This window comes from Neovison vison, chromosome 6 (genome assembly GCF_020171115.1).
Source record: "Neovison vison isolate M4711 chromosome 6, ASM_NN_V1, whole genome shotgun sequence".
In the NCBI taxonomy this organism is placed as follows: Eukaryota; Metazoa; Chordata; class Mammalia; order Carnivora; family Mustelidae; genus Neogale; species Neogale vison.
In genome coordinates this window covers 129,440,855-129,454,338 of record NC_058096.1, presented here as the reverse complement: position 1 = coordinate 129,454,338, position 13,484 = coordinate 129,440,855, and the positions used below count along the sequence as shown (strand labels likewise).

At 39.2% G+C, this 13,484-nt stretch overlaps 1 protein-coding gene across 2 annotated transcripts in view; it reads right to left on the bottom strand.

The window, feature by feature from the left end:
* The window catches only part of RYK (receptor like tyrosine kinase), an 83,800-nt gene that overhangs the window by 45,237 nt on the left and 25,079 nt on the right, over positions 1-13,484 (bottom strand). For both annotated transcript variants that reach the window (XM_044252330.1, XM_044252331.1), the window contains exon 2: positions 9,765-9,886. In XM_044252330.1, the coding sequence (XP_044108265.1) occupies positions 9,765-9,886 (122 nt within the window). The remainder of the gene's footprint in view (positions 1-9,764; positions 9,887-13,484) is intronic.

The following is a 13,484-nucleotide window of genomic DNA, read 5'->3' as shown; positions in this document are numbered from 1 at the left end:
ACATTCACAACAAAGAAAAATGTTCTTGGCGCTGCATATCACTGACTTAGTGGTACCTTGAGCTAGAAAGTGTTCACGCTTACCTTAGTACGTCGCAACACTGTGATTGCCACCAGGGGGTGCAAGAGAGCTGGCTACACCGTGGTTGAGTTTGGGCCAAGAAGGAGCAGGCTTTCCAGCAATACTCAAACGACTTAAGAAAATGGACTCGCTATATTCCTAAATCCATGCTATCTTTGAATAGGGCATCACATGAAGGGCAAGTACACAAATGAAATTGGGCAAGAATTGGACTGGACCCATGAGACTATGTGACCCTTACATAAATGAACTTTTCTGAGCTTCAGTTTTTGTAAAATGGGGCCACTACAATGCATTAGGAGGATCAAGTAGGATAATTAATACAACACGCCCATCAGTCTCGCACAGGTCCCTCTGATAAGCACAGACCCTAGTGGCATCAGTTGTTCCAGAGTAGCTACCCTACGGCCCCACTGCATTCCCCATAAGCACCAGCTTACTACTGATCCAACATTCTGACACAAGCCTCCTGTGCTCTGCCAAGAACACTGCTGTAGCCGTTCTGTTCTGTCTTCCATCCCAGAGCCCTCACTATTCTAAAACTGCCTCCTACACTGTTAGGCTTTTCAAAAATTGTCTTCCCCACCTTCTCCTGCAACCTGGCTTTCCTCAGAAGTCTTCTCTTCCCCTATCATTTAATTCTTAAAACACCTGACCTTCAGGGCCCAGACAGTAGGGTCAGCATTCTTTTAGGATCATTAGGTCTAGACAAAATCCCCTATATCCTGAAGCTCACAAATTCTACTCAAGATGGCTATTTCTCATAGCATCAACTTCAACAACAGACAAAAACTTTTTTAGAGGTCTTGGCCCTTGGTTCACTTTGTCTCCTGGCTTCTTCCTGGTGGCTTCAATATTAAGTATTCAGTATTGCTACATAATAAAGAATTACTCCAGAACCAGAAAAAATGCACAAATCCCACCCAATAAAAGATCCTATCACTATTTCTGATCCCTACAAAACTAGTCCTTTGTCTCCACCACTCTGATTCAGCCAACATTTATGAAGCACATCTGTAAGCCAAGGGCTGTGCTCAGAGCTGGAATGCAATGGACAATTCAGCTATTCCCCTCCTCTCCAGCTCAGCCAGTGACTTGGTTTCACCTTCCCAGGGCTTGGGCTCCAAAAGTGACTATGTTACTGACACACTCATACTGGCACCCTCATACCTCAAAGGGGTGCACCAGCACCCTAACAATCTCTAACTCTACTCCTGCCCAGCACTGCTGGAGGATATCTCCCATTGCTGAAGGATTTCACTTCCCTGGAGAGAAGGGTGCTTCTATACAAAGATGACCTCCAGGCTCAGGGTTGGCCCTTAAACCTGTCAGCAAGCCCTTCTTCACAGACTCCTCTCCCTCCCTAGTCAACTCATTTCAAATATCACAGGACCTCACCACTTCACCACCTGCTGCTCTCACCACTTCCTCACTCTTCAGACAATGTTCTCATCTCCTTTAGCTAGCCCACAGGAACCTCCTTTCTGTCATTCTTTTCAGCAACAGAGGTCTGTGAGAGCACTCAACCTCTGCACTCCAGTCCCAAGGAAAGCTATATCCTCTTCTCCAAATGAGCTCTCTTCTCCGAGTATAATATGTTCTAGTCTATTTCATCACTGATGGGATCTCGTATCACCCACTGGTCTCTCACTCTTATACCTTCAATCTCTCCAATATGCCCAATTACCTACTAGATGCATATATTTTATAATCTTATAGCTCTCAAACTTAACAGATTCAAGGCCAAATGCGTGTTTCCCTACATTTATTCTTTTATTCTAGGTCTCAGTTATTATAAGCAGAGGTACAGCTAACCAGGGACCAAAACTTCTAGGAAAGCAGAGACTGGCAAATGGGGTCAAAGGCCCTAATGGCAATGCAGAGGGCAGGGGACAAGATTAGCAACCGAGTATTTCAGAGAGGCAAGGGGGAGAGAAATAAGCTTGTGAATGGAGCTAGATAGGAGGTCTGAGAAGGCTGACCCTCTGGCTAGAAAAACAGCCTGGAGAAATAAGGAGTATGAAAGCACAGAAGACTACTTTTCACTGGCTCCCTTTCTGAGGGACTACCTAAACATGTGAGGCATTCACAAGGTGATTCTCCTCTCTCTGAAATCCTTAGGATATTAATTTTTAAATTGCAGTTTCTGGGGGCAGAGAACAAACTGCCAGTTATCACTGTCCAATTTTCTTTATTTTGCCATATATCGATCTGTGTGGAATCTCACTTGCCAGTGATCCTTTGAAGAACAGATCCATTCTAAAGCTAACATTCATAATATACTGGAACAAAGGAAATCTGAACAGCAGTTGTTTATCAGAAAAAAGAGTGAGCCAAAATATTTCAGAAAAGAAGTCGGAGAAAATGTAAATATTTGAAAAAGCTAAAAAATAAACATTTTTGGTAATCTTCCCTTACTTGGAAACAAATGGCAATTGCGAATAGGCAGCTGATAAGTAAAGCGATTTCCTTCTGGAACGTGGTACAGATTTAAAGTGAAAACATTTGCCTATAGCCATATAGCTTTTTAATTTCTCTGAATTCACCACAAGTGCTACCTTTTTCACAGAAATCCCACTCTGCAGGAGATAATGCTTTCTGGCCCCTGGAGCTGCTATAGGAACTCTGGACAAGTTCCCTGCAGACCGTCCTAACAAGGATGAAGAACTCCTGAAACCAGAGAACAGTTACAGAGTGGATATGAGTTAGGGGAATATTCTGCTATATTTTGGTATATTTTTGCCTTCCAGATACCTAAAATATCTACTGACCCTTAACAGATCCGGTGGCATGCTTCTTTCCCAGATATCAGAGAATGTTCTGGACCATACAAGAAACTATTTATTTGTTAAAACCACCTAGTAGTCTTGGCTTTTTTTTATCATGTGGTCTTGTGAAAGAGAAGAAATACCAGAGTTCTCATCCCACCTGAAAATGCAGTTAACCAATAGTATTTAACAACTACTCACTAAGGCTATGTGACACAAATGTTAAGAATAAGACAGCTTCAGCCTCTCAGAAGACCACAGTCTATTTGGCAAGACAAAACCACCAAGTAAACACTGAAAAACACTATTGGCAAAATCTCTGATGTGTGAAAACTAGTATTAAAATATCAACAGTGTGAATGGACATATCAAGGAGAGCCTAGAGATCTTTGGAAGCAAATATTTTACCTCCCAGCATACCTTAAAAAGTAAGAACTGAGAATTTCTAACATGTTAGCACTTAGGAGCTGTGGCCTTCCTCCAGAAAGTTCATGATTGCATCCCAGAGCCAACGGAATCAGGTGAAGAACTTTCTGTGTCTTCTCAGGTGAAGAAGCCATGTCTCTCTTGCCCCTTGTGTGACCTTCCCATTTCAAGACACCTCTACCTCCTTTGTCTTTTGCTTCTACTACCTTAAGCAAGTTCCTTCCCAAATCTGGGTCTTTTTTTTTTCTCTCATAATAACTGATCGATAAACTAAATTATAACCACATGAATATATTTTTTAGTGATTTGAAAGGAAAAAAATTCAACTCTACCTGCAGTGACAGAGAAACTTTACCAGGATATGTTGTTCAGTGCTCTGCAAACTGCAGAAAATATGCAGTATGTTACTTGTTAAAATACACACACACACGCACACACACACACAGATGCTTATCTGTGTACAGACTATCTTTAGAATTGAGACAGGAATCAGGTAACAGTGGTTGCCAATGGAAGGGCAACTCAGTGTCTAGATTGGCTAGGGATGGTACCAGCAAAGTTAAGAGGACTTATTTTTCACTGTATACGTCTTATGCCTTTTGAATTTTGTACCATACGTATACATCATTACCCAAAAGATCAATTTTTAAAACAAATGAAGTTCAATTACTCAACTGTGCTAAAATTACCAAAGAGATTATGATTTAAAGTCGGGATTAGGAGTTGCAATGGTGGCCAAAGCCTGAAACTGGATTAACATATTCCTTGGATTTTTATTATAAAATATTTTAAGATAAAAGATGATTACTTTCCCCTAAGTTGAAAATCCTGTTACAGATGAACTTGTGAAATTAGTTTAGCTATATACACAATCTGTGAATTCCCTTCATGTCTCCAAATTTATAACTTTATTCACAGTAAAATACCTGACAAATCGCAGCTGGACAACTGGTGTCAAGTGTACCCAGCCTATGTTTTACACATCTAGAAACGGGAAATTCCCCATTCCTAATACATTCCAACTTTAAAAAACTCTAACTACTCAGAAGACCCTCGTTTGTTGAGCTGTGCCCTGTGGCTTCTACCTATGCATCTCTTCTGCAGTCAGTAGAACACCTGTATCAAAGTGCCAGGTGCTATACACCAGGCACAGGGAACACAGAGACAGATGAAAAGAAGATCCTCCCTCTGAAGTGATTTGCATCTAGAAGGGAGATAGAAAAGATCAACCATTACAATACTCTTAGAGTATGACAAGGCCTATGAGGGAGGAAAGACAAGGGTGCCGTGGGTACAGAAAGGAGCACCTGACACAGCCAAATGAGAGATGACACCAGGTCTGAGATTTAGGAGATGAACAGGAGTTCATGAGGTAAAGAATGGGGAAAGGGCATTTCTAGCAGTGCAAACAGCAGCAATGTAACTTCCAGGACATTCAAAAAATTACCAAACAAAATGGCCCTAGTCAACTAGCTGAAAAGGAAGTAGAAAAGAAAGGCAGAATCAAGATCATAAAGGCTTCCTAAGAAATCAGAACTTTATTCTGGTGGCAACTGAGAGCCCTAAAGTAGTTTGGGTGGGTAGGGCATGTGGGGTGAGGTGGAGCAGCAGCACAGCAAGAAGTCAATCCAGAGGCAAGAAGACTGGTTAGAAAACCATTTCCATCTCTTGTTAAGAAACAATGAAGGCCCAAACTACAGATGAGGCATCAGGTACAGAAAGAAGATGAATTTAAGGTATAATTATCACAGACAGTCAAATGGACTTGGCAGATATAGTGGAACTGTATGACCCCTTCTAGGATTCTGGCTAGATGTGTAAATAGATGGTGATGCCCTCCAGCAAGTCAGGGAACATCTTTCTGCCTTACCAGGAATATCATACCAGCAACAGTAGTTCAATGTGCACTAATGATGATATTTAAAACCTGACACAGAAGTAGTTTAGAAATTACTCATGAAGAATTTGAAAAGACCATAGACTATACCAGGGCACCTCCTGACCCAACCTGTGCCCAGGACAATACAAACTGTGTGTGTGTGTGTGTGTGTGTGTGTGTGTGTGTGTGTATACACATCATATATATATATACACACATGTATATGTGTGTATATATATGTGTCTATGTGTGTATATATACACATAGACATATATACACATGAATATATATATTTATTCATCTGAACCCTTTCCTCTCTCCTCTCCTCCACTCCAACTTCCTCCTGTGACAGGCTCTTAAAACTCCTCAGACATCCACTATCAGCAATATCAGATCCCTGAAACTCACTCCAAATAAAAACATCCAATGTATGTTTATATCTGAAAAGGAATGATTAAGAGGTTTAAATCTGTTCAATTCTTTTTTTTTTTTTAAGACTTCATTTATTTATTTGACAGAGAGATAGCACAAATAGGCAGAACGGCAGGCAGAGGGAGAGGGAGAAGCAGGCTCCCTGCTGAGCAGGGAGCCCAATGTGGAACTTGATCCTAGGACGCCGAGATCATGACCTGAACTGAAGGCAGCCGCTTAACCGACTGAGCCACCCAGGCACCCTAAATCTGTTCAATTCTAACTGCCACATGCCACACTGCCTTTTTCTTCACAAGTTACTACCCATATACTTACCCAGGAACCATTCTCATGATGAATCGTGATTTTTCCTTAAGTGGGCCCAGAAATAATCACACCCTAGTCAAGGTTAGTAGAATAGTAGATTTTCTATTTCATTCGATTTTTCACTACTTCAAAATATACGTATCATTTGTTTTTATATTCATCAACGTTATAAGTAGGAAAAGTAACTTAAATATCAATTTTTTGGAGACTATAAGAAGCTTCTCTGACTGAAAGATGTTCACAGAACACAGAATCTCAGAGCAGCAAGGGAACTTAAAATTCAAGACCAGCTACTCCACAAATGTTTGAATTTCCATTCCCTCTACAACATTCCCACCAAATATTTACCAAATGTGGATCTGACTCTTCCAGAGAGAAGGAACATACTAATCTCTTCGACAACACTGGCTAAAAAGTGAAAACTAATTCTAAACACAGATGTAGAAACTAGTAGTTGAAAGCATTAATAAGGAATGGAATTTTTAAAATATAGTATCACAAAATTTCCCTACAATTACTTATTCATTATTAAGGAGAAAACTTTACTGTGGAGAAATCTGTGAATTGAGTGATCAGAGATCACCAATAATGGGACAAGTTGACATCATGTGCATTGCGAAGGACAGCATTTTTGTGGTGTTACTAACTAAGAGATGTTCCTGAATCTAATCACAAGAAAACCTCAGACAACTCAAACTGAGGGACATTCTACAAAATAACTGGATTGTGTGTTTCAAAAATGTCAAGGTCAAGGTACACAAAGAAAGGCCAAAGAAAAGTTCCAGACTAATAGAGGACTAAAGGTACATCGACTGCCTGCATGATCCTGAATCAGACAGAAAAAAGAACTATAAAGAACAACATCAGGATAACTGATGAAATGTGAATACTGTACATTAGATAACAGTACTATATTAATATTAATAAGTTTCCTGATTTTGACCACTGTCCTCTGGTTATATAAAGAATGCCCTTATTCCTAGAAAATATACATTGATTATTTAAGGCTAAAGGGACTGGATGCTTGCAATTCATTTTCATATAGATCAAGAAAAAAACTGTGTGTGCATGAGGGTGGGGAGAAGAATGAATGATAGAGTAAGCAAATGAAGCAAACCAGTAACAATCAGTGAATCTGGATAAAGGATATAGGAGAATTCTTTCTATTATTCTTGTAATTTTTATGTTGGAAATTATATCAAAATCAAAAGTCACCCCACCCCTAAATAATAAGGTCATATAATATTATATAAGAACATTGGAAAATGTGTTAGCACAGTTTCTTTGAAGATTTCAGGTGCCTCTCACTGAAACCAACATATCTCAGATTAAAATGTCCCATGTGAACTTTTTCTGAATTATCTGTACCTTTTGGCACTTCAGCATATCCAGGTTTCCATTTACTAAATGTAATTGTTTCACATGAATTTTCACTCTTGACCTCTGTTTTTGCAGTTTTTACCATAAAGATATCAACCCACCACTAAAAAAGTAGGCCCATATTTGGATACCCCAAGGCAACAATGTTGGATAGTTCAGGTGCTCCAGACGACGAGGCATATATGTTTTACCAAGAATCCAAGCTAAGTCAACTTTAATCGCATTACTGCAGCTATATTTTCATGCCTAAATATATATGCGTATAATGTTTCTGTAATGTATGCTTCAATCTATATATATATAGTTGATACTTAAGTAACACCAGTTTGAACTGCACAAGTCCATTTACATGGATTTTTTTTTATACTGTAATACCCTAAATGGATTTTTACTTCCTTATAATTTTCTTAACATTTTCTTTTCTCTAGCTTACTTTATTGCAAGAATTACAAATATATATAACATATAAAATATGTGTTAACTGACCATTAGTAATTAAGTTTGGGGGGAGTCAAAAGTTATACAAGAATTTTCGACTATGGGGGGGCATTGGTACCCTATCAGTACCCAATATACCCTCATGTTATTCAAGGGTCAACTGTAATAATAATAATAGTTATATAACCATTTTTACTCATCTGATTAGCAAACAACTATACTTCAGATATTTAGTGTTAATAAGTGAATGAAAGAAGTAAGCACCCCTACGCATTTGATAAGGAGTGCTGGTTCACTGGTACCATCTTGAGAGAGAGAAGAGAGATATAATTTGGCAATGTCTACCAAAATTTTGAAAACTCACACTCTGACCCTGCAATTTCACTACTTGGTGACAAATTACTACTCGAAAATGTAGTAGTAGAAAAAGTAGTAGTAGAAAACAAAAATTTCTCAATGTATGTATACATACACACCTATATATACATACATACACCCAAGTACACATTTGCACACTATATTCACCAATAACAAGTAGAAACAGCAACAAAAGATGAACCCAACCCCAACCCCATACCATGGATTTTGCCTGCCAGATGAAGTGAAGTAAACTATCTCTAACAGTGAAAGGAAGCATTGTTTGAAATAATGAAATGCTATCAAAAATCTAGGTGTCAATGAGGCACTTAAGAAATAATCATATATCCATACAATATCGTGCTATCAAACCATTAAAGACAAGTTAAATAGTAGAGAAATGGAAAGATGCCAAAATATAGTGTAAGTAAGAGGAAAAAAGAGTATAGTGTAAGTAAGAGGAAAAATATCATACAATATAGGTATGATAAAATCCCCTTTTTGTTTAAAAAAAATTTTTTAAATGAGTTTTGAAGTAAACCAAACTATAAACAATGATTACTTTGGGGTGTAGATCTACAAAGTCTCAACAGTTCTAAAAATAATTCTACTAATACTTGAATTTTCCTAATACTCATTACTATTTTCTAAGTAGATAAAAAGATCTATATTAAAGTCATCAAATTTAAACGACTTTGCAACAGATACCAGGACAGACAGCACTTTATAATTCTTTTAAAAAATAAAACTCAAAGAGATTTTAGTAGCGAAACTATTTTTATTTCCCAAATAAAATTCTATTATTTATTATAATGTTAAAAAAAGAAATTAAAGTTGATTAGAGGAGGTGGGTTCTACCCTCAGCCCCCATTCTTTGACCTATGAGAAAATTTATCATGTTCAGGGAGTCTAGTCAGTCAGAGAAAATGTGAAGAATTTAGCAACAATAAGCCAAGAAAAAAGTCCCTTACCGTTAAAGGAGCTTAGCCACAGCTCATATGGGTGCCTGTGTCTGCTATATTCCATTTTTACATTTCTCCATAGATGGCAGAACTTTAGCCATTACATCAAACATGTCCAAAGCACCTATCCCATCAATTTCCCCATCCTACACTCCTAATCAGTTCACAGTAACAGCAGTCATTAGCAGGTCCAAATGTTCCCTCTTCAAACTAGATCTGCATCCCTGCTTAAAAAGCCTGAAAGGATGTAAATGTTCTATCATTAGCTAGTCACATAAATGATGGCTACCTTTATTTTAAAAGGATTTGAGAAAGTCTAACAGAACAGGATACAGAGGGGTGCCTGAGTAGCTCAGTTGGTTAAACATCTGCTTTCAGCTCAGGTCAGGATCCCAGAGTCCTGGGATCGAGTCCCACAACAGGCTCCCTGCTCAATGGGGAGTCTGTTTCTCCCTCTCCTGCCATTCCCCCTGCTGTGCTCTCGCTCTGTCAAATAAATAAATAAAATCTTAAAAAAAAAAAAAAAAAGAATAGGCTAAAGATTTAAAACATTAATTTGAAAAGACCTAGTGGTGCCAGAGCCAACCACCCACAGACCCTTTTATACAGGTGGTAGCCCATCCCTAAGATATAGATAGCCCTTAGATGGTAGCCCATCCCTAAGATATAGCCCATACATAGGCCTCTGGGCCCGAGTGGTCCTGTCTTGGCATCTCTGGTTGACCACTCTCTTACCTTGGACTTTGCATGCCAAGTGAAGTGCAGGAAATTTGTCTCACTGGGTACTAACAGGTTAAAGGATAGAGCATAGTGACTAATAAGGTCATTTCTCACATAATAAAGTTCTGCATCAAGACCTAGAAAAAAAGAGAAAAAAGAATTAAACACCTAAAATGCACTCAAAATCATTAACCATCAGTATTTCAAATACTAGTAAGAGTGGAAATAATATGGAAGTACAAAATGTACATCATAAATGTCTCTCACATATGCTGTCCAATGAAGCTACACTGGGCTACACTGTCATCAATAAAAAAGAAGAACCTGGGACTCAAAACAATTAAGTAGTTATCCAACTAAACACAGGTGTGCTAGGTCCAGAACTCTGGGAGCCACTCGGTCTTCAACATGACTTTCTTTTGGACACAGTCCTTCTCAAGAGTCCTTCCTACAAACAAGAGCCCCTTCTCCCCTCAAAATTGATGGAGATTTAGGAAAAGAGATTCAAAATAGAAGGAAGAAAGACATGTAATTTTGCGAAAACATTGGTTTGAGCCATGGCCTCAAGACCCCAGCCGGAGATGACCTCCCCTTCCTCACAGGCAAGGACATCCTGGCCACTCACTCTGACAGCATTTACCATCATACACTCACCCTAGTTGCCACACCCAACACATGCCCTCTCCCCTACCTAGACGACAAGGTGGAGAACAGCAGATTTCTCCTCATATACTCAGGACACTTCTCTGCACAAAGCAGATGCTCAGAAAACAGCAGTTAAACAAGTCAGTTCCACAGATTAAAGCTGAAATAACCAAGACACCTGAGAAATGCTGGAGAAGCAACTTCCAAATTTCACTCACTCCCATATTATCTTTTCCATCAGGGCCACATCCAACCTCCAACATACACCATGTTCTTCAATTCTTTCATTCCCCTTCATCCTACCTGTATTTAACATTTTCCTTCAACACTGATTCTTTTTTTTTAACAAAAAATTTTATTTTGTTTTTTTAAAAGATCTTATTTATTTATTTGACAGACAGAGATCACAAGTAGGCAGAGAGGCAGGCAGAGAGAGAAGAAGGGAAGCAGGCTCCCTGCTGAGCAGAGAGCCAGAGGTGGGGCTAGATCCCGAGACCCTGGTATCATGACCTGAGCCGAAGGCAGAAGCTTTAACCCACTGAGCCACCCAGGTGCCCCTTAAAACAAAAATTTTAAAGGCAAAGTTTAATTACTATCTTGAGTGGGAAATTAGTAATTATTGTGAAAAAATAAGGTAGCAAAAAGAATTACTTAAAGGGAAAACAAACTATTACTAAATTCTAGCTAAATAAAATACTGGTGCCTAGCAATGCAGTGAGCAGTCTTGAGTCCAGTTCACTACTTACAAAAAGCAAGTATTTGATATATGTAAAGAACCAAATAGAAGCTTTCTCCACAATAATCCAAAAGAACTGAATAAATAAAAACTAGGGTTACTTTATCTCAACCGATTTGCTGTTATACAAAGTTGTGTCTAGGTGTCCCTCTAGTAATGCATGACATACATATTCCACACATTGGAGGGAAAGGGTACAGGGGAGATCAATCCATTAGTGAGTCTATACTGTGAGCCTGAAACCTTATGGTATGAAGAGATCAAGACGGAGATCTCACAATCATAGTTGGAGACCAATATTATTTCAGTAAACAAAAGATCAAAAGAGAAATTTAGTGTGGATATTCTGTCACCAGCTGGACTCTGAAACTTGACCTTTACTGCTCACCTACATGTACTCACTGACCTTCTGCCACATTTTTAAGCTCTTCTTTCCAGCTTATCTTTTAACTCAAGCCAGGAACCCACAAGCACAGCATCCCATGATGGAAACCAAAACTACCTCTTAAGCGAAAATGACAGCCCAGCCAAAGCTCTGGCAGGCCCAGACCACCCAGACCAGTCTGAGCTCAAACCCTAACTCATACCTGCACAGACGGAACACTGAGTGACAGTTACTTTTACCTGACTAGAATGCTGAAACCTTCCCCCCAGGAGGAGCATAAGCCTCATTAACATAACATGTAATGTAGGTATAGGCCTTTTTCCTTAAGGCGCTTGCACAACTTTATGCTCACCTCTACTTACAGTGACAAAGCTCCCCTTTCTTAATATTCATCCTAACCCTAAATAAAAGGAACCCATTCACCCTTGCTTGGGGAATCGACTTTGGAAGTTATTTCTGGTGATCTCCTTCTTTGCTGCAAATAGTTTCCTTTGTGTGACAACTCCACCTGGTGTAGTCTCTCCCTCACCACGGTGCCAACTCAAGTTATTGTGGTTACGATATTCTTTAAACAATGTAATTAGGGGACATAAAACAAAGGGGTTGTAGAGGCTCTTTTAAATAACAGGTCTGGGCAATGGAAACTTGAGCAAGGCAAAAGGGCCCACAGAGACCACTGGGCTGAGAGCAGACAGGTTCATTAAGTGACCAACCCTGAAATAGCCATAGGCCCTAAGTGACCAACTGCAAACAGACACAGTTCCTCAGATTACCAAAAATGGAAAATTCCATTTGCCCCCACTCTCCCTCACTCTGCCCTCACCACTGTGGCTCCTTACCACTGCCAAGCGGCAGTTTCTCTTCTGTAGTCCTGCCTGGTCATTCCCTTGCAGTGTACTCAATAAACTTCTATCTCTTTTGCTCTGCCTCGGGTGAATTTTTTCACTGCCCCCGCTGCCAGCCCCCACCCAATTGGGACACCCACAGTTAGTGCCCTTCATCTGATTAACACTCATGGGGGTGTTAATCATGAGTTAAACCATACACATTTTTAAAAAATGGATTCTACTTGACTTCACTTATTTGTGGAGCATAACAAATAGCATGGAGGACAAGGGGCGTTAGAGAGGAGTAGGGAATTTGGGTAAATTGGAAGGGGAGGTGAACCATGAGAGACTATGGACTCTGAAAAACAGTCTGAGGGGTTTGAAGTGGCGGGGGGGTGGGAGGTTGGGGTACCAGGTGGTGGGTATTATAGAGGGCACGGCTTGCATGGAGCACTGGGTGTGGTGAAAAAATAATGAATAATGTTTTTCTGAAAATAAATAAATTGGAAAAAAATGGATTCTAACTAGACATAATACAGGCTACTTTCTTAAATATTATAATAGAGAAATTAACTAAAGATAAGGATAAAGCCAAAAGATAGCCATTTAAAGACTGATGAAAGTTAAACCCTTTGCAAAACTGATTAAGAAAAAAAGAAAGAAAACACTATCAATATCAAGAATGAAGAGGAAACATTGCTACAAATCCTACAGATGTTAAAAAAATAGAATCTTAGTATGAACAACTTTATGACAATAAATTCAGTAACTTAGATAAAACAGAAGAATTCTTGTAAAATACAATTTAGCAAAATTGACAAGAAGTTGTTAAAAATCCAAATAATAAAAATATCCCCGCCAAGGGGCACCAGAGTGGCTCAGTGGGTTAAAGCTCACTGCGTTACTAGGCACCAGTATTTAGCTAGAATTTAGTAGTAGTTTGTTTTCCCTTTAAGTAATTCTTTTTGCTACCTTATTTTTTCACAGTAATTACTAATTTCCCACTCAAGATAGTAATTAAACTTTGCCTTTAAAATTTTTGTTTTAAGGGGCACCTGGGTGGCTCAGTGGGTTAAAGCTTCTGCCTTCGGCTCAGGTCATGATACCAGGGTCTCGGGATCCAGCCCAGCATCTGGCTCTCT